Source organism: Balaenoptera acutorostrata, chromosome 1 (assembly GCF_949987535.1).
Source record: "Balaenoptera acutorostrata chromosome 1, mBalAcu1.1, whole genome shotgun sequence".
Taxonomy (NCBI): domain Eukaryota; kingdom Metazoa; phylum Chordata; class Mammalia; order Artiodactyla; family Balaenopteridae; genus Balaenoptera; species Balaenoptera acutorostrata.
The window spans coordinates 176495936-176517586 of NC_080064.1; the positions used below are offsets into that span (position 1 = coordinate 176495936).

The following is a 21651-nucleotide window of genomic DNA, read 5'->3' on the forward strand; positions in this document are numbered from 1 at the left end:
TAACAGAAAGAGCAAAATTAATCCAGTCCCATACTGCGGACTTTAGAAGTGTTGCTAGCATGGAGCTTTGTGGCTTTTCTACAAGATGTAAGACTGTTAAAATTCCTATAGTTTAACTGTGTTGGTATTTACTCCTTTGACTCTGAGCTACTCCTTTTTTTTTTTACAGTGTGTTAAAGAAAATGCAAAGATATGCTACAACCCAAACACTAAACATCACCTTTAAACACACCCACACACAGACACAAATAGAGCAGTATGATAGGATATAATAGTTTCCCATTTGATATGATGCATTATAATATAATTATATATTAATCATACTATTAATAATGATTACCTTTAGGAGGATTTTGGTTTAGATAAGAATCTGTGATACTGCATATATTTTCATCAGGGTTGATTAAAAAATATCTAGAAGAGTATATACATTCACACTGTTTTTAAGATACTCAATTTTATCATAACTTATAGTTATGTTGCCATGTGTTCCTTAAGTTGATATTATATAATGTCTTCAATTTTACCATCTCCACTCTTTTTGCTAAACTTTTACAAATCACACTTCTTAAATGGTTTGCTCTCCCTTGGTTAACATGGTACAGTTGTCACCAATTTTACCTCTCCTGCTTTTGAAATCACCCATTCTTTGTTTCCTTCTCTGGTTTCACTTACTGTTTCTCTACTATATTTATGAGAAGTTTCCAAGATAGGTCCTAGCCCTTCCATTCTGTACTTTCTGAAAAACAAATCTACATTTATATTTTCACGTGTCTGCATTGTGGCTCAAGTTTACAGCACCAGGTCTGCGTTCTCACTTGCACTTCAGTTTGGGGTTCCGTGTGATGTACCTTGGATTTCCCCAAATCATCTGAAACTTGACAAGTATAACACCATACTTCTTATCTTTGTTTAGAAACTGATTCCCTCTTCCGGCTTCCCCATTTTGGCCAAGAGCAGTGTTTTCCTTTCCTTTAGGATCTAAATTTTGGCTCTTCCTTTGACTCTGTCTTCTCTTTCCCTGCCACAACCTCAGTCGTGAACCTTGGTGATAACACACTTCATGTCCTGTAGATAGATTCCTGCCCTTCACTTTGTTCCCATCGACTGCAAGTTCTCAGAGAAGGGCCCAGGAGATACTCAAAGTGCTTGTTTGGGGGGCAAAGGGGTGGGGAGATCAATGAGTAAATTATCTGCTATTATTATTTTCTTTTTTCTATTTCTTCTTATTTTTTATAAATTTGCTAGAGTTGTGGAAAATGGAGATATATATACAAGAGTATAAAGAACACTTGGAATTAGAAAAATAGGTCCAAGATCACAAGTTGCTTATCTCCTCTGAGCCTGAAATATTATTATTAATAATAATATTAATCGTATGTTTACAACACTGAGTTATGAGTTAAATGAGATGATCTACGTGAAAGTGCTTTGTAGACATTAATTCACTTGGGTGTTTTTACTTACTGTATTCCAGAGTCTTTGAGGTAGAGTTGATTGATATATTTGAAATGTCTGGAACATAAAGGTATTAAAATAATAGCTATTTATTTCTATTTTATATAAGGCAATGCCAGAGTTAAATCATAGTAATAAATTTATTAATAGAAATGAACCAGATTGCCTGGATTTTGTTGTTGTTGTTTGATATATTAGTTCCTCGCTCTCAGGTCTTCACATATTAAAAGGTTATAGAAGAAACAGTAGCCCGAGAAGATGAGAAAGATAAGAATAGTATAATTTGCAAGTTTGCTAAAGTCAAATTGTACTGATTTTACATTCTAAAATCCCTAATGATTAGCGGACATCAAATTAAACCATTAGATTGAAAATAAAGGTAAAATCACAGGTATAATCCATTTATGTATTGATATTGGTTCAGATGAATTGGTAATTGAGCATTCGCCAGGGAGAACACCTGTAAACATGCCCACAAAGACGGGGAGGGATTTGCACAACTATCTATGATATATTTCATACTCATTTCATATTGGTACTGTTGCTGCTAAAATGGGATTTTACTCTATTCAGAGTTCCTGAAGTTTCAAAAGATGTTTAATGTAAAATTTGGCTTAATGGCTCAATGTAACCTTTGTAAATAGAGTCATGCTTAGGAAATCGACACACCTCAGCAATAGTATACTGCTTGCACGAACACTAATTATCATGTATTACGTTCATAACAAGCCTACAGGCTACCCCTGCTTCAAAAAGGTTTATTACTAAGGGGGTAACACTGTGCATGTTTCTTGCTCTGTAAAGGTTTCCTCGCAGATTCCTTTTCTTTTGTCTCTTTCCAAATAGTTTTATTCGAAAAATATGAGTTCTTTTTTGAAACTCTAAACATAAATGCTTTTGTAAGAGCAGGAAGGGAAGCAAGCCTTCTCTGGTGACAATTATTGTCCTTATTTTTTTTTTATTCATTCATTTTTGGGTTAATTTAGTCTGGCGAAAATTACATACATATTCATGTTTCTTAATAAGAACAAAGCTCTACTCTTGCTTATTTTCCATAAATTTGTCCTCATAAGCAATTTGATAGACATGTACTTTAACTATTAGAATAAAAGTCCACAGTGAATCCATGGAACTTGGTTTCAGATCTATAATTCATTAACTCCTTCCCCAAAGGTCCAAATGCTGCTTTATCAGATTACAGTAAAATTGCTACTGCTTTCTTTTAAAATTTCAGAGTGGGGACACTGCAACTGAGGTGTAGATTGTCTGTCTATTACTAAATGCATTAGAGTTCCTGAATGTAGTTTCAGTTTGATCCAAAGCATTGATTTGAAGCAAAATTATAGATTGTGGAATTAATTATAATTTTTCAAAAATGATTTTCTTGCTCAGAATTCCATGGAATGCATGTCTGAATTGTTTACATTAAATATATAGTTATTTTACTTCCATTGCCAGTTTGCTATCTATATGAGATTTATAATACCTAATCCATATTGAAATATCAATAATATTATACTATTTGTTAAACTTTCAATCATCATATGGGCATTGTTTGGACAACAGATGTAGAAGTTGTAAGTAGGATAAAATGTCTCAAGTGTTACAAAAGTGCTAATAAAGGAAGGTTTTGGAAACCCAAAAGTTACTTAGGCTATTAGCTTCCTTGGACAATTAGAAGTTGACGGAGAGTGCTTTATGATTTGACTTAATAGTTGTATCATTATTAGGTATTATATTTTAAAAATAATTAACACATCCCTCTAATGGCCAAAGTTAATGTACCTTTTAACTTTGCCATTATTTTGCTTTAAAAGAAAACATTGATTATTGGTTTTCAAAACCACAGCTATTTCATCCATGACAAAAATATCTTTCAAAGTTCTTCTTTTCAAATGTTTTAAAAGCAATTTTTATTCCAGAATCTTGAAAGATTGTGCTAAAGCTTGTTTTGCTAAAGAAGCTGAAACCCAGGTAGCTTCAGAAACTATACTTATGCCATATAGGAAAGTGGGAAAGTTGTAAAGATTTGAATTTTCAGTGTAAGGAATTATTACTGTGGTTCTGAATTATCCTTTGTATATATTCACATTTCATTATATGAAAAGTAGAATATTGTTACTTACTGGAATTTCTTGAAAAAGTAAAATAATTTTTAAAATATAAAATAGCTTTATTTTTATGTGTGTTCATTGGATTCAGTCACTGGATTGATAAAATTTATATAATTGGTCCTCTATTTCTATTTATGTTGCATTATCTAGTAGCAACATGTTATGGTGATACTTTTAAGATTATGAATAACTGTTTACAAACATTTATTTTGACATTATTTGAAATTGTTAACATCCCACTTTTGAAAGTATTTTTTCTCAAAGATCAGATTTCCTCCTGCATTTTTTCGGGGACTATCTTAGGATGTATTTACTCCTTTATTCTGTGCTTAAGTCCTTGATTTCAAGAGAAATTTTATAATTTTATATTCTAAATCCAGACTTGTCCACCATGTTCTCTTAAATAGGCAACATAAGATTCAAATTTAGAGACAGTACAATGTTTGGTGTAATCCTATGCTAAAAACTTCACATGAAAATTCAGTACACATTAGCAGTTTACTAAATGTGGCAGTTTAGATTTACAGAGTCCATGCCATATTTTTAATTTCCCCATTTTCTTTAAGTGTATCTCAATCTTGAAAAAAAAATCCATAATAAGCAACAGGGAAACATAGAAAATACCAAGCAGTATTTTCTGTAGATGATTTCTTTTTACCTTGGTACCAGACCCCTTCTGTATCCTGTTTAACTTTTTAAATTTATCTCAATTTTTGACTGAATACGTGTTAATAGATGAATGAACTGTCATTTTATTAGAACAATAATTAAAATAATTGCAGTTATTTTTAGTTTCATTCTTGTTAACAATGAACATTTACTGAGTATGTTTGGTACCTTGAGGTCTTTCAAGTATTCAGCATACACCTGGTCTTAAAACCACTCCATTAAATGCTGATATTCTTTTTTTTTTTTTTTTTTTTTATTTATTTATTTATTATTTTTTGTGTGTGTGTGTGTGTGTGGCTGTGTCGGGTCTTCGTTTCTGTGCGAGGGCTTTCTCTAGCTGCGGCAAGTGGGGGCCAGTCTTCATCGCCATGCGCGGGCCTCTCACTGTCACGGCCTCTCTTGTTGCGGAGCACAGGCTCCAGATGCGCAGGCTCAGTAGCTGTGGCTCACGGGCCTAGTTGCTCCGTGGCATGTGGGATCTTCCCAGACCAGGGCTTGAACCCGTGTCCCCTGCATTGGCAGGCGGATTCTCAACCACTGCGCCACCAGGGAAGCCCAATGCTGATATTCTTGAATCATACCCTCAGCAGTTAAAAAGCACATCATATTATGGAAGATGTGCCAAGAATTACTGAGCTGAGCTCTATTTTTTTCCCATCTTAATACTAAACAGTACTTTTGTTATTTTCCTTGATTTTATAAGTAGCGAGTAAAGTACATGAAGTAATGTAAGCATTTTAAAAATATGCAAATTTTTTATCATGGCTGGAAAATTATTTGAAATCTGTGGAATAATTCCAGTAGTGGCCAGGCAAGAAATGCTCAGAAGAGGGACTTCCCTGGTGGTCCAGTGGTTAAGACTCCATGCTTCCAATGCAGGGGGCACGAGTTCGATCCCTGGTCGGGGAACTAAGATCCCACATGCCACACAGCAAAAAAAAAAAAAAAAAAATGCTCAGAAGAGCTTACTAATGCATTTATGTTTCTCCCATTTATAATATGTTTTAACAACAAAGTACCTTGATTTGCAAAATATATCATTTATTTTAGAAAGTTCTGATCGGTCCTATACATATCTACATAATACATACATGTGTATATATGTGTATGTGTGTGTATGAATACACATATAAAATTAAATTGGGTGGCCAGATGAGAGAAGTAAGGAAGAATGATGAGAAGAGTGACTTTTCTATGTTTCCTCCCCCAAAATCACATAAATTCTTGACTGTGTTGACTATCTCCCTTAGGACATGGCTAAAGGCATGAGTAAACCAAGATATATGACTATCCAAAACTTTCTTTTAAATCTAAGTATTGTACTTTTTTCCAGTCTCAGCATTGTGATGGAAATGTTATTATGACATTAAAGGATATTCTTTATTATTGCTGTGCTTTCTTGACCTGCCATGTCATGACTTGGCTTCAGTTTCAAGGTCTTCCATTTCCTTGGCCAGTAGGGACCCTGAGGGCTTAGCAGGAAGCCCCTGTGGATAGTGGGCAGGGTGGGAGGTCATTGCTGCCCAACAGCAACTTTCTTGACTGATTAGGTCACTGGGATGACAGCTTCCAGGGGATTCCTATCCAGTTCTCTTGTTGGCAGCAGAGATAAGAAGCTTGTAAAAGTGAGTTTCTGAAATACACAGAGTTAGAAGAAGCCCTTACCTCTCTGTCAGAGGCCCCCGTTGTTCGAGTGGTATGGTATTGTAGGAATTATGATATAACCATTTAGTTCAGCAGGTATACAGATTTGACTTTCCCCTATCATGAATAGGTTTATATTTTTACTGATTCTGGCTTTAATGGTATGTTACTGTTGGCTGTCCAGTGTATGTCATGGCCTGTGTAAAGACTCACTTTTTTGCCCCATGTACTATGTTATTTGGCTCATGGAAAGTTCCATAATGTGCTTGCATGTTCTTAAACAGTTAATGGAAACGTGATTGTTACCACCTTCTTGTATTTATTTTTTTTTAATTTTTTTTTTTTTGATGTGGACCATTTTTAAAGTCTTTATTGAACTTGTTATCCTATTGCTTCTGTTTTATGCTTTGGTTTTTTGGCTGCGAGGCACGTGGGATCTTAGCTCCCCTACCAGGGATGGAACCCGCACCGCCTGCATTGGAAGGCGAAGTCTTAACCACTGGACCACTAGGGAAGTCCCCTGACCACCTTCTTTTAAACGTATAGGTTTTATTTTTAAAACACTCAAGAGTCTTCTCAAGTTCAATTTCTTTCCCTTTCTTTTCTCATAATATCTTTGATAGTAACACTGTCTTGGCCATCTCCCAGCCACACCCACCGCCTCCGGCCATCAACAGCATCTTCTGGTCCATTGTACTCCATGACCTACCAACCCAAAGAAAACGCTGTTAAAACCAAATTCCTCCTAGGACGGTTCCAAAAAGCATTCAGCAACATCTTACTCTTTTGCCATGTCAAAGACCTTCTCTTCCATATAACGCAAAAAGCTGGGGGAGGAAGGGTCTAGGCCAACAAAAGAGTGGTTCTTTGTCAGCTAATTCCCAGTGATGGTTAATTTGGTGTAATCTTAGTGACAATCAAGACACAACAATTGTATTACAAGAATTGACTTTGCAGGTTCCAACAGATTTCACTAGGCAGAAAGATGTTCCTTCAAAAAGTCAAGATATTTAGTAAACATAATGGATGAATTTCAAGAAAGCCTCTGCTGCCATTTACTGTAAAACACAATGGAGACTTGTGCTTATTTAAGCAAGATTCTTTAAGGGGGCTTGTGTGGATCAAAACATGTCAACATTCTTAACTGACAGGTGCTATGTGTGGGCATCGATGATTCATTTTTTACTCTTGTTTGAAATGATTTCTAATGAGAATCCTAATATTTTTATACATTATTTTACCTAAAACCCTACTAAATAGCATTTTTTAATTTTATTTTTTTATTGAAGTATAATTGGTTTACAATGTTATGTTAGTTTCAGGTGTATAGCAAACTGATTCAGTTATACACATACGTTTATAAATATTCTTTTTCAGATTATTTTCCCTTACAGGTTATCACAAAATACTGAGTAGAGTTCCCTGTGCTATACAGTAGGTCCTTGTTGGTTATTTATTTTATATACAGTAGTGCGTGTATGTCAATCCCAAACTCCTAATCTATCCCTCCACCTCCTTTCCCCTTTGGCAACCATAAGTTTGTTTTCTATGTCTGTGGATAATAGCATTTTTAAAATAGAATTTCAAAGTATAGCGTATAGAACAACTTAAGCAATTATGCAATTAGGTTATGCTCTTATATAATGAAGGCCTAAATAAAATAAAAGGATAATTTCTAAATAGCTACCAACTTTTTAAACACACAGTCCATTTCACTTATTCACTTGACATTGCAGTAGTTGTTTGAATTTGCAACTCCTGATATAAATATCAGTATAAACTCATGTAACATGGGTTTTCTTTGGATGGAAAAATCTTGCAAATAAATAATTCTTACAGAATCATTTGGCCAGACAAATCATTATCAGGAAAATACAGAAACTGAAAAATGTATCATTGGTTTAGAATTTGTGTGTGTTTATCTAGTTCTATATCTATGTGTTTATGTATATGTGTGCATATTTACATTATATATATACTGTAATTTCTGAAAAAAAGGGTGACTATAGATGTTGAGATGAAACATTATTTTGTGGTATATTTACTGAAATCTGATCCTATTTAGCCTTTTTATTTTGAAACTCCAGATGAAATTCAGTTAAGTAACAGCATAGGTATTAGCTACTCATTGCTTGTTTTCAAAATCTCCATTATTAGGTCATATTCTCCTCTCCTTAGCATAATCTAGTCTCTATGTTGTAAAATGCCCACAAATCTAAAGCTGTTCCTAATTTTCCATCCTTCAGTCTCCACAGCCATATGCAACAGGCATTGATCTTTTCCTAATGCAGTAATAAGTTAGAAGCGTTTTTCAAACATGGGCACTTTATTTGCTGTATTGTTGTCAAGAACAAAAGGAAATGCATTTGGCCAAGGTCAGTGTGAGAGAAAGGCTGAGGCCTGTGCCAGAAAGCTTTCTGCTCTTCTGGTTCATTAATGCTATCCATTTGGCTTTGGTCTTCCTGATTTAAGATATGAAGTATGTTGATGTTTCCCACTGCCAAGGCAGTTGTTGTACTCTGAATCTGTGGGTCAATTCCATCTTTTTAAGTACACCATTTCATTCATAGAATCTTAGAACTGGAAGAGAGCTTAACACGTGATCAAACTCATTCATCTGCTTCCAGGCAGAAGAGTAATCAAAGTGTCTAGGAAAGAGAATGGTTTTCTCCATTTATCAAATTTCCCAAGTATAGGGACCTTGGTCTTGCTTGCTCAATAATTAGTATCTAAATATAATTCTGATTAGTAAATATTTCTTAATATCTATTTGAGGTTTTCCCAGCAAATCAAATGCTGTTTCCTCTTACACTACCAGGATGAATATTGAAAAATTAAATTCGTATGTCCTACCTTTCAGCAACGCTCTTTTTTTTCAGTGCTTCATGCTGTTTTGTCACCTTCAAGCTCTCTATACCTTTCTAAAGTTACAATATACTAGTACATTAAGAAAGACACGATAAGCAAGAATTACTGAGAGAATTGACAAGAGGTCCATATCCTTCTGTGTATACATTCTAGATTTAGAAATATCAAAAGAAAAACAAACAAATGAAAACAAAAAAAAAACCTGATTAGTACATGGCTATAAAGCATGTTGTAAATTGATTTATTCACTTACTCAATATTTTTGAGTATCTACTATGTGGCAGGCATGTGACGTATACTGCATGGGCCATGACAAAGCAACATGCAATTAAAATATACGTCAAAATCATCTGGCTGTATTTTGATCCTTTGAAGCTATTTCCGTTAGAGTGTCATTTCTCACCATGCCCTCAACCCTCAACTTTTGTGGTGGAATTATGAATATACATAATAAATAAAATATTTGGAAGTTTGAGTTTAACCCAGATTATGTTTATATATATATATATATATATATATATTTTTTTTTTTTTTTTTTTTTTTTTTTGGCTGCATTGGGTCTTCGTTGCTGTGCGCAGGCTTTTCTCTAGTTGCGGCGAGCGGAGCTACTCTTCGTTGCGGTGCGTGGGCTTCTCATTGCGGTGGCTTCTCTTGCTGCGGAACACGGGCTCTAGGTGCACGGGCTTCAGTAGTTGTGGCACACGGGCTCTAGAGCACAGGCTCAGTAGTTGTGGCGCACGGGCTTTGTTGCTCCGCAGCATGTGGGATTTTCCCGGACCAGGGCTCGAACCCGTGTTCCCTGCATTGGCAGGCGGATTCTTAACCACTGCGCCACCAGGGAGGTCCCTAACCCAGATTACGTTTTAAAAATAGAGAGCAAGCCTGTTGGCAGGAAGGAGTAAGAAAATGTGGTTTGGAATACTGCAAGGAGATTTTCGTGGGAAATTCTGCCTCCTTCTCTATGAGGCAGTGACACTTAGAGACTTACTCCCAACATCTAGCCTTGAGCCGCCTTGTGGCTGGAAAAGCGTGTTTTTCTTTTCTTGGCGCCTTTAGGATTTCAAGATTCTTCCTGGCCTTGTGGACCATTGTGAGGATCCTGGCAGTACCTCCCAGCGAGCCCCTCCTGTAACAGCTACACACAGGGAAGTCTTTCAGGAAATTTATGACCTGGTACAGATACAGGCTTTCCTCAGCCAAGACCCACTCTATTTGGCATCTAGAAATGTCATTGGTGTTTTCTTTTTTACACACTCTTCACACATCCTAATTTAAGAATAAAAGTACAGCCTATGGACCTCACCTTGCCACAGCACTTAAATGTACAATTTTCTTTTTTGGCCTCAGAATAAGCACTTTCCTAATTGTTATTTTCCTTGACTGAAAATCTTGATATGTTTACATTTACTTATGTATAACTCTCCACCAAATCTTCAACATTATATATCAATTAAACATGAACCTGGAGTAGCACCGTATTAAAACCAAGATGCTCAGAGTAGTAACATAAGAGTGTCATTAAACGTTTGGTTTAAAAACCAGATGTTTCTAAAAAAGTCTTTTCATATGCCTATTATCTACAGCAACTCAAACTGAATTTACAGTCATCTTGCTGAAACCAGCTAGAAGGAAGATCCTAGAAATATTCAAGAGATCAAAGGATGATAAATGGAAATTAATTGCACAGGAAACATGACTTAATTAGTGTGTCTGTCATTGATAGTCTTTTCATATTTGTCTTTAATTTTAGTGAATATATCATTTATGTATAAGTGCTTTTTTATGATCACTGCCACTCATGATTATTCTACCCTAGTTTTTCTCACGAGGTCTTAAATTCCCCAACAGTCTGATTTGTCAACTTTGGGGGAGGAAAACTGGATTTTAATTGGCTTGAAAATGTGCTCTTGTGGACTCGAGGCAGCTGGCAGTGCGTTCTGAATCCGCCATGCGTGTTCTCCATGTCTGCATTTCTACAAGGCTTAGACCAGGCTCTCATGCTCTCTCTTGGTTTCCTTTCCTTTTTCTCCATTAACTTTCCTCACAAATACTTAGCAGCACAGTTGGCAGATGAATGGAGGTTAGCGATGGTATATAGATTTGGATGAGAAGGGGGTGGAAACCATTGTATTTTCTTTATTTCATATTAGACCTTGAATCAACCCATTGTAGAGTATCTCTCTAAACTTCCTCCTTTTTAAAAAAATTTTATTGAAGTATAGCTGATTTACAATGTCGTATTAATTTCTGCTGTACAGCAAAATGATTCAGTTATACATATATACATATTCTTTTTCATATTCTTTTCTAACATGATTTATCACAGGATATTGAATATAGTTCCCTGTGCTGTACAGTAGGACCTTGTTGTTTATCCATCCTGCATACAGTAGTTTTCATCTGCTCATCCCAAACTCCCAATGCTTCCCTCCTGCCCTCCTCCCCCTTGACAGCCACAAGTCTGTTCTCTATGTCTGTGAGTCTGTTTTTGTTTCGTAGATATGTTCATTTGTGTTGTATTTTAGATTCCACATGTAAGTGATATCATATGGTATTTGTCGTTCTCTTTCTGACTTACTTCATTTAGTATGATCATCTCTAGGTCCATCCATGTTGCTGCACATGGCCTTATTTCATTCTTTTTTATGGCTGAGTCTTTTTTTTTTTTTAATGTTCCTTCATTTCTTCTTGTTATATTCCATTTGGGCTACTATAATGGAATACCATAGACTGGGTGGCTTATAAAGAAGAGAAATTTATTTCTCAGGGTTCTAGAGGCTGAGAAGTCCAAGATCAAGGCACTGGCAGATTCAGTGTTCAGTGAGGGTTTCCTGGTTGATAGATAGGCTTCTTGTTGTCCTCACGTGCTGGGAAGGGCCTGGGAGCTCTCTGGGAACTCCTTTATAAGGGCACTAAGCCCATCATGAGGGCTGCACCTTCATAACCTAATCACCCCCAAGGCCTCACCTCCAAATACTATCCCATTGGGGATTCAGTTTCAACATATGAATTTTGGGAGAACACAAACATTCAGTCCATGGCATTTCTTGTTTACTCCACTAAAACCTTACAGGGAGGCCACTGGACTCCACTGTGTTCCTCTCCATTGAATGTAATGCAGTGACTATGGCTCTCATTCCAGCTACTTGAATACCAGCTTAATTTCATATTTAATTCATTTTTACAGGGCATTGAATTTTGCATAAATATTCTTTGTGCTTCTGTTTACACAGAGAATCCCCATGGAGTGCTGTGCATTGTTATTACTATTATTATTGTATTAAACTTATTGCTGCCGGTGTCACAAGAAATAAGAAATAAACGTCACAGTGTCACAAGAAAATTTCTCACTGATATGAGATTTGGGCGTGTATACATTAATGTTATGTTAACATTTGATCTCTATTGAACTGATTTTTTTTTTCCTATGTATTTTGTGTTTTTGGTACAATTCTTTTTTTCACATGACCCAGACATATGTTCTTTCTGCTAGATTTACTTTATTTCCAGTCTCAACTTTGCAAAATCATAATCACCAGAAAAATATTCATTAAACACCATGTGTCACTTTGGTATCTTAGAATTGGCTCTTGGAATTTCTGCTTGAGTCTGGTAATGCATTTTTATTAACTGTGCTGAGTTCCTAACAAATTGGCCAGGGCTTAAAGTTTTCCCCTACTAAAGTGACCATAAGCTTCTCTTTTGAGCTGAACTCTACTTTGGTTGCCCACGTGATCTAGAATCACACATGCTAAAACCAAATGACCTCCAGACTCACCACCATCTTTCTCTGTCACCTATTTCCTTTTTTTTTTTTCTCCCACAACTTATATTCTCTTTGAAATCCACGTGTGGTTTTTTTGTTCACTAGACTCCACTGTATTCCTCTCCATTGGATGAAACACAGTGACTATGACTTTCAACCCACAACTTATAAACCAGCCTGGTTGATTTCATTTTTAATTCATTTTTACAGGGCATTGAATTTTGCATAAATAATATGTGTGCTTCTGTTTACAGAGCATCCCCATGGGGTGCTATGCACCGTTATTACTGTTATTATTGTGTTAAACTTATTGCTGCCAGTGTCACATTTAATTGTGAATTAGTAGAATCACTTTTCCTGATGGTGATGTGCAACCACATTTCATGTCTTTACCCACTAATTCACGACTTTATTCACATGAGAAGGCAATTTCGAAAAGGATAAAGGGAAGAGTCACCAGTATTAAATAGTAACCAGACAAAATAGAGTTCAGATAGGTTTAAGTCACCGCAGTATCTCTTTCAATAGTTTATGAAATTTTTAACAGGCAAAAGAGAAAGAAAGGGAAGATTTTCTTTTTTTTCTTTCAAGGCAGTCTCTATGTTTAGCAAATACAGGCCAAGCAAACTCGCTCGCTCGCTCTCTTTCTCTTTCTCTCTGACATCAAGCAAAGTAAGAAATAGTGCCTTTTGAATAGGAGATTTCCTTTAATTACATTGGGGAAATGATAATGGTAGGTATTGCATGTTTAATGTAATGTTCTGGATGCCCCTTTTTCTTTCCTTTTTTTTTTTTCCCCCTTCACAGCCACCTCATCTTGAGCAGAAATAAAAGGTTCAAGGCTTGTCAGCATCAGTTTATAGATAGCTGTTTAAAAATAATGAGATATTGGGTATTGTAAGGCTCAGAGCCGTCTTGCCAAGACCCATTTATTTCTATTCACCTTTTGTCAGAATTGCAGACAGAAGACATTCAATTAAAACTTGTCACCTGTTGCAGATGACCTAATTGGTACTTGTATGCGTCATAGATTAGGGCTCCATGCTTCAGATGAAGCAACTGGACCCCTGGTGGAATAATATTTTCCCTGCAAAATATTTTGTAAACTATGTCTTTTTCAGATTTCTATGATTTTGATTTCGGCTCTCAGCCAGATTATAAATTTAGCACATATGCCTCAGAACCAGCCAAGAGCAGTGAATCACACCTTGAAAAAAAAGAAGGAGGGACTTCTTTGTGGCTATGTCCTGTGCACAGAAACCTACAAATATATTTTGGATGCAGCTTGAATCTGAAACAGAGGGAAGCCTTTGTAATTTCCTGTGCAAGCCTCACATGTTTAATAGTCCAGATAGCTACCAAGAGACCAAAATGAAAGACTTCCCTTTGCTAATTGTTAATTCATCTGTAGAGCAAGGAAGCTTTAATGTGAGTCCTGGCTTTTATCTCTTTTAGTGACTGAGGACTCAGTTAAAAAAAAAAAAAAAAAAAAAAAAAGCCCGCCTAATGGATATGCATTTTCTCTCCCTGTGTGATTTTTCCCTTTTATTTCAGCAGATCTTACAGTGCTTCCACATGCAACCAAGCTATTTCCAAAGTTCCTGAATTGTTGTCATGCTATTTCAGCAGAAGTAAATGTAACCATTCGTCAAGGTGTCTAACTGAAAAGCCGCCATCGGGGTCTCCTTCTAAACTGTAAAACTCAGCCAGAATGTTGCTTTGCCTCCATGGCCCTGGCAAAACAGTCCTTGTTTTATTTCAGTGGCATTTTAAAGAGGAACAGGGAGCGAGGAAATGAATATCTCTGGGTCCCTGCCTCAAGAGAAAAGCAGACTGACTGAATCTTTTTTATCATTTTTGGTTTGCCCACAGTCTCATAGCTATAAACTTCTTCTAAGTGGAGACGCTTTATAGAGTCATAGATGCAAAATGCCTAGCCCTTCAGCAGAGTAAAAGTATTCCTCTCTCCTCGTGCTAGTTCATCATTCTGCCTTGCTCTTTGCATGCACCCCCTATCAGGGTGCGAGTATTGTTTACCACAGTAATTGGGTTTTATCTGCCCGTGCTTCTGCTTTTGGAGTCTATACCACATGCTCTTTCCCAAAAATAGAATTTGATGACAGAGAAGCAGTATAAACATAGTGCTTGAGAACGTGGGCTCTGCAGCCGTGGTCTCCAGCTGCCACTCCTGGCTCAGCCTCTTCCCAGTTCCAGTTTTCTCATTTGTAAAATGGGATAATAATAGCACCTGCTTCATAGGATTGCTGTAAGTGTTAAATGTGTTCATGTACGTAAAACAATTAACCCATTGCCTGGAATAGAAGCAGCTCTCAATAACCAATGGGTGTTTTGGTTGATTCCAAGACACTTCATACAGAGATTAAGTCATTCCACTATCAATGAAGACATTGCTTGTTCAGGAGATGCAGATATCAGGAGTCAAAAGTTTGCTGAGATAGGAAGAAAGGAACGAAATCATGAAGCCATGTTGAACAGTATCACTGTCTATTTTGAGAAAGGGCAATAATAGTAAGAGAAGATAACTAGGGCTTGGTGTGTTTTATTGTCTCTCATGATCCTCCAGAATTTAATATGGTTAGATTCTCCCTGGAGTATTTGCGTCAATGTACAAATAATTTTCACTCATCCCTTTACTGGGGTACCTATAAATATGCACAAATACTGTAGGTAAAGCTGGTACTCTCTGTAAGGATGCTGTTACGAGGAAGAATCCCATCACAGGCTGCCACTAAAATTCTCGCCGCTGTGTCTTGATTCTGCCGATCTGCCTTTGCTTCCTTTCCTACAGCCCCTCAAAGGGATTTTCTCCACCCTCTGTTTATGATGGTTCCCTCACAGAAATCTCGGGCAAATTCAAGGGCGTTTCTAGGTACTTCTTTTCCTGAACGGAAAGAGCCGGATTCCCTTCCGCAGCAAAGGGAACCGCAGTACCAGAGACATCGTGGAGGACAACGTTCCCACCCTCTTCACCTTCTTGCGGCATAAGTTTTACTTTCCCAGGATGCTCCTCATCCTCAATTACAAGTCGTGTTGGATAACATTTAAATAATCCAACCATTTACTTAGTAGTCATTAAAGTCACTAATCTTTTAAAATATTATTTCACTATCTTTTAAAAAATTATCATTACTTTAATATGACTATTTGCATCTTTCTTAAGTATTCCAGGGGTCTATGTAATTAACGTTTTTAGCAAACCTTTGTTTAAGAACAACGTTATAAAAAGGCTTGTCTTTAATATAGCGAAGTAGGCTAGGATGGCCTTGTGTAATTCTCTGAAGGGGAGATCTTTTATTATCCTATGAAATGACTTTGTGCTATTAAAAATGTGAAAAATACTTTTGTCTTTGGACTATATAATATTGTAAAAATTTGCATTTGGGCATAAAATGTAGACTTAAAATTAGCTGACCTAAGAAGGCCTTGTGCTGAACTGTTTTACTTCTTTTGGCATTTATGTGCCTCATAGCGGTTTTTGTTGTTTTGTGTTTTTCCTTCTTGCCCTATTCCTGCTTCCTCAATTTTGTAAATTCTGACAACTTATGAGATTTGTGATTCCCTTGTGGCAATGTAGGCACATGCAGTATTTGATAGAAAAAGCGATGTGAAACGTTCTGTTTGGTAGGTAATGTCAACTATTAAAATTTTTTATTTAAAAAACGAAAGGGGTAATGGCAGTCTCCACATGAATAGAAAATCCAGTTGCCTTAATTAACTTCAAATCCTGTCAAACATTGAACATTGTGGGTATCTTATTTACTGGGAGAAATCTTCTTTTTAAACTTTTTCAAAAATGGTTTACAAGTGGAGTCCAAACAGAAATTGTTTGTATTTAAGATTGTAAAGATGTAGAGAGACAGGCTTTGCCATTGTAAGTGGAAATATTTGGATTAGATTGATGTTTGTTTATGGCAAATCTGGATTTTCCAGGTCCTGATGGTAAATACTGTTGTTGTTTTTTGTTTGTTTCTGCTGAAAATAGAGACTTTTAAATGAAATGTATTAGGTTAATTGGATAATTATCAATTCTCTACTTAACTTTGTATTGTGTGTTTCTAGCTAAACTCAGAGATAGCATTTTTCTTTTTCATAGACTTTGGGTTAGTTTCTGTATCTGTTCTAAAATAAACTCTAAATGATATTATTAGTGACAGGGATGAGCAGCAAATAGAATGGGATACCAAATATTTCTGTAATCACTTAGACATCAAATAATGTCATTATTTCGGTTTTATCCTTTGTATTATCTTACCATTCAATCATACCTCAAATGTGTTTACCTACAGAATTGAGGCAGGGTAGACTGTCACACTCCGTGGGGGTAGATTTTCAATAAATGATCACGATGCAAAATATATTTCAATAAATAATATAGTAATATTTCAACAAAATAATGATATAATGGCAATTTCCTTGGGATTTTAAGGTTTATAAGATATTTAATAATGCATTTGTATAATATCCAAGTATATTAGTATATTAGTATAATATCCAAATATATTAGTACCTTATATTAATATAATTGGATCATTAAAGCAAAACACCAGGGAGGTTATTGTCTTAATATCCATCTTATATTTGGAAAAGCAAACAGGTTAAGGAACTCAACAGAATTTACAGAGCTTGTTAATGAAAGAGCCAGAAAGAAACCATTCTGATTTGCAAACTATGCCTTGCTTTTTTCCATGTTCTTCATATAATATTTAGGAATAAATTATCATATTATTACAGTTGGAAACATTTTTCTGGAAAAACTTTAAAACTAGAAATATACTGAAAATAGACTTATTTATTTATTTATTGGCGTATAACTGCTTTACACTGCTGTGTCAGTTTCTGCTGTACAGCAAAGGGAATCAGCCATACATATACATATATCCCCTCTTTTTTGGATTTCCTTCCCATTTAGGTCACCACAGAGCACCAAGTAGAGTTCCCTGTGCTATAGAGTAGGTTCTCATTAGTTATCTATTTTATACATAGTAGTGTATATATGTGAAAATAGACTTCTTAATGATATCTGTATAGTATTGTTTTATCAGACTCTTTAAAATACAATTATTAAAGTTTCAGTGCATATATTATTATGACTCAGATGAATACATCTGTTTATTTTCAAAGATGCACAAATAAAGAAGCTGGGTCCACATGTTTGAACACATAGTTTGGGCTGATTTAACTTTGAGACCTATGTCACTTGTGTATTTCCGTGTTATATGATTGTCCTCGGGGGAAAAAAAAACTGGTTTTACTAACTATGTTTTTTCTCCAACAGAACTGAATAAATTGATGAATAATTTTAGTATGATGTAGAAGTAGTTGCAGGTGTGTTACTAGGATTTGAGTTTAGACATTTCACTGAGTATGAAGTCAGCTAAACTAAATCATTATCATTATCATCATATCACTAGAAGATGCATAAAAAGAAGATTTTCCAGATTTTGAAAAGAGATTAAAAGCAGTATAAATATTTTTTACTTGAAATTGTTGATATTTGCCTACTTTTAACCCCCTAAAATGGGAATAAAAATTTCACATAAAAGTTATTATGATCTTTTAAAATACATCGACTCTGGAAATTTTTACCATTAAGTGTTATCTAAACTTGGCAGGAACAATTTTTCTGTATATTGACTGCCCATCAACTTTTGCTACATAATTGTATTAATTATTAATTATGTAGTATTAATATCTAATTTTTTCCCTCTACAGTCATCTACTGAATACCATATACATAAAGTTATAAATCATAAAAGAATGCTTTGTCCAACTGATCTTTATTTTAGGAAGTAAAGAAAGCGTTAAATGATGGCTTTGGTAAAAAAGTACTTGAATATTTAGAAACTGGATAGATATGTAGATGGTATGGATGGATGGATAGATAGTAGTTTATCTACCCACACACTGAAAGGAGGTGAGGGGGAGGGAAGAAAGCGAGAAGAAGAGGGAAAAGGAGAAAGAGAAAGCGAGAATGAACGTAAGAGTGAGAACACTCCTTTAGATTTTGGAGGAGCACGTAAAAATAATATGAATATTTCAGTAATTCATTGTTCAAAGTTGAAATGAAATGCACAGTAATAAAATTATTTCACAGTATTTAAAGGATCTATTCCTACAAATACAAAAAATATCCCATAATGCATAATAAAAATTCTGTCAATCAAGTATAGGTATTTTTTTCTTCATGATGTTTAATAACTAGTTTTCAGTGTTGCACTTCTCCCATAAACTTGGGCCAGTTGGCTAAGCTGATTGGTGGCTTTAGTGTGATATAACTGTGTCAGAATTGTTTCCAGCCAAGACCTTGAATCCAATCTTTCAGCCACGATCCTCTTCCTTAGGCCTTCAGGATGGACGAAATCCATTGTCAGAAACTCACCAGCTCTGACTCCTGTGTTGGAAAATACGTAGTGTATTGTTCAGTATTTGGGCATGCGAGGCTATATTGCTCATGGTGAACTCATGCCCTGACAGACACCAAAAGCAAATTTTGGAGTCTACAAACCTAATTGAGATGCATTCTGTGAGCTTTCTTGGTTTTTGTTTTTTTTTTTTAATTTTTAAAATTTTTATTGGAGTATAGTTGATTTACAGTGTTGAATTAGTTCTGTGGTACAGCAAAGTAAGTCAGTTATGCATATACATATATCCACTCTTTTTTAGATTCTTTTCTCATACAGATCATTACAAAGTACTGAGTAGAGTTTCCTGTGCTGTACAGTAGGTCCTTGTTGATTATCTGTTTTATATATAGTAGTGTGTGTATGTCAGGCTTTCTTGGTTCTAACAATTTCAGAGTTATTTTTAAATGTTTCCTCCTTTTTTTAGCCTTCGTCTGTCATTGTCTTTCTCTCTCTCTGTTTGTTTCATCCTGCCTTCTCTTCACACCACTAATCATATCACATTAATGTTCACATTGCGTTGGAGCTGGATGCCAAACGTGTTATGATACCACTTTTAGTTATATATGCTTTTAATTTTCTAAACTCTTATAATGAAAAATTCTAAATTCTTATGATGAAACAAATTTGAATGGATCTCAGATGAACAGACAAAATGCGACCACATTATATAAACTGGAAAAATATCTTGGAGAAAGAAAGAAATGAAAAAAGACAAAACATGACTAAAGGGGGGGAAAAGGGGGAAGGTGTTAAACTTTAGTAAATTAAATATAGACACAATAAAAATAGAACATTAGAAATTAGATAAATGAAGGAATGGAACTCTAGGCGCAAAATTGCTCTAAAAGCAGCAGTCAAGAAATGTTTCTTCATGACTCACAAGCACTCTATTTTCATTGAATACTTAGAGACTGTACCTAAGCTCTTTGTTTTTTGATATTTGTTTGTCTAAACCTACTTACTTGCTCTTGAAGTTGTCTCCTGATATCACTTAAACTCTGCTCTGATGTTTCAGTTTGACATTTCAGGGTTTATCTAGAACCAAGTGTATATTTGTGTGTATCACTAAAAGGAAATCAACTCTTAAAGTAGTAGTATTAAGATAATATGAAAAGTTATGTTTTTCTTTAGCTCATGGATTGATAGTCATCTTTAACATATGAGTATATATTCACCTTCAGGATTCACATAGAAATATATCAGCCTTTCCCAAACTGTTTCGTATAATTCAGTTACACCACAACTCACCTGTTCCACGTGATATTAACAAATGTTCCCAAAACAGGATCCTTGGTTAAATTGGTTTGCAAAACATTGCATAGGCTGTATCTCCCTCTGAGAGTTTTATTTGAGAGTTAGTTGCATGTTAAAGGCTCTGAGAGGGCCTTCAGTAAAATAACAATACTGAGGATACTGTTAAACCAAATCTATCTTCTGAACAGTTTGAGAAATACCAAAATATGTACAATGAATTACTTGGTTGTGAATTTATTAATGGATAATGTTAATACTGTCTTATCAATTAAGGTACAATATAAGACCACAAAGCGAATCTCATCTCTCTCTTACTCCCAAGTAATCTTCTCTTTATTTGATAAAGATTTATAAGTTTCTGTCCTAAACTTTACAATTACAGACCGGAAACCACGTTATTAACAAGCACCCTCCCCACTGCCCCATGTAAATGAAACATTTCTTTCTTTTTAATCCCTTTCTTTCCCTTTTGCCCCTTTCCTTAATGTTATAGATCCACTGCCAGCAAAACCTCCCTGAATCTTGACCCAGTCCATCACTCATGAGGAAAAAGTATTACTAAATGCCAGTCTACTTTTGCCTACTTTCTAGCTTCACGCTTCATCTCTGCCCTCCTAACAAATCCCTCCTTCGCCATCCTAGCCTCCTGAATTCTTTCAGGAATCTCCTCCTTCTGACCTGCGTTCAGTCCAGACCTGCTCTCAGTTTTCTTTCATTTGAAGGAAAATACAAACGTGTGCCAGAATGTAAGGAACATGCTCCTTCTGAGACATGTTGACTTAGAACAGGGAACGATCCTTGCGTCTCATCTTGTGTAGTGGGGTTCCAGCTCTCTACAACATGTAGGGGTTTTCAACTCAATTCAGTTCCACAGGTCCACGTGGAGTCCTCTGATAGACCGGGGTGGATTGAACAGCTCTGGGTCTACTGATCTACTCAAGCCCACACATTGAGCTTTCAGGGGTGACTGATGAAGAGGATACACATTGCCAATGTCTTTAATTTGAGAAACTGTGTTAGCACCAAATTCCAGTTTCTTTGTATTAATTCTCAAGGAAAGCTACCTTTCCTTTGGTATGTAGGTGACTCTGATGGCCTTGCATAAATGTCTTTCAGCTTGGTCATCTCTGCCAGGTTTGGTTTCCAACCTGTGGCAGTCTTGGTTTAGCCATCACTTTTTTACATTCCTCTACTTCCACTGGACCCTTCTGCAATCTACTCTCTGTTTACCTAGCACCCTTGGATGATACTCTCTATGTATTTGATTGGTCTCAAAGATAGTTACCTCAACAGTAAGGAAGTGCCTGTCTTTCCCCACAGGAGTGCGTCTTGACAGAGTACGTGGAGGTCGGCAGAAGTACAAGCGCAGAATAGATGCGGAGAACAGCCCGTACCTGAACCCTCAGTTGGTTCAGCCAGCCAAAAAGCCATGTAAGTACAGCAGACATGTCTG

The 21651-nt window shown here is 35.9% G+C and overlaps 1 protein-coding gene and 1 long non-coding RNA gene across 7 annotated transcripts in view; one reads left to right on the forward strand and one right to left on the reverse strand.

Moving 5' to 3' along the window:
- The window catches only part of LOC130707307 (uncharacterized), a 45589-nt gene extending 24091 nt beyond the window's left edge, over window positions 1-21498 (reverse strand). Inside the window, exon 1 of the long non-coding RNA XR_009007209.1 lies at window positions 21484-21498. This is a non-coding gene — a long non-coding RNA (uncharacterized LOC130707307). The remainder of the gene's footprint in view (window positions 1-21483) is intronic.
- LOC102999060 (cyclin-Y-like protein 1) overlaps window positions 1-21651 on the forward strand; it is a 785789-nt gene that overhangs the window by 689620 nt on the left and 74518 nt on the right. For all 6 annotated transcript variants that reach the window (XM_057541093.1, XM_057541096.1, XM_057541087.1 and 3 more), the window contains one exon: window positions 21519-21629. In XM_057541093.1, the coding sequence (XP_057397076.1) occupies window positions 21519-21629 (111 nt within the window). The remainder of the gene's footprint in view (window positions 1-21518; window positions 21630-21651) is intronic.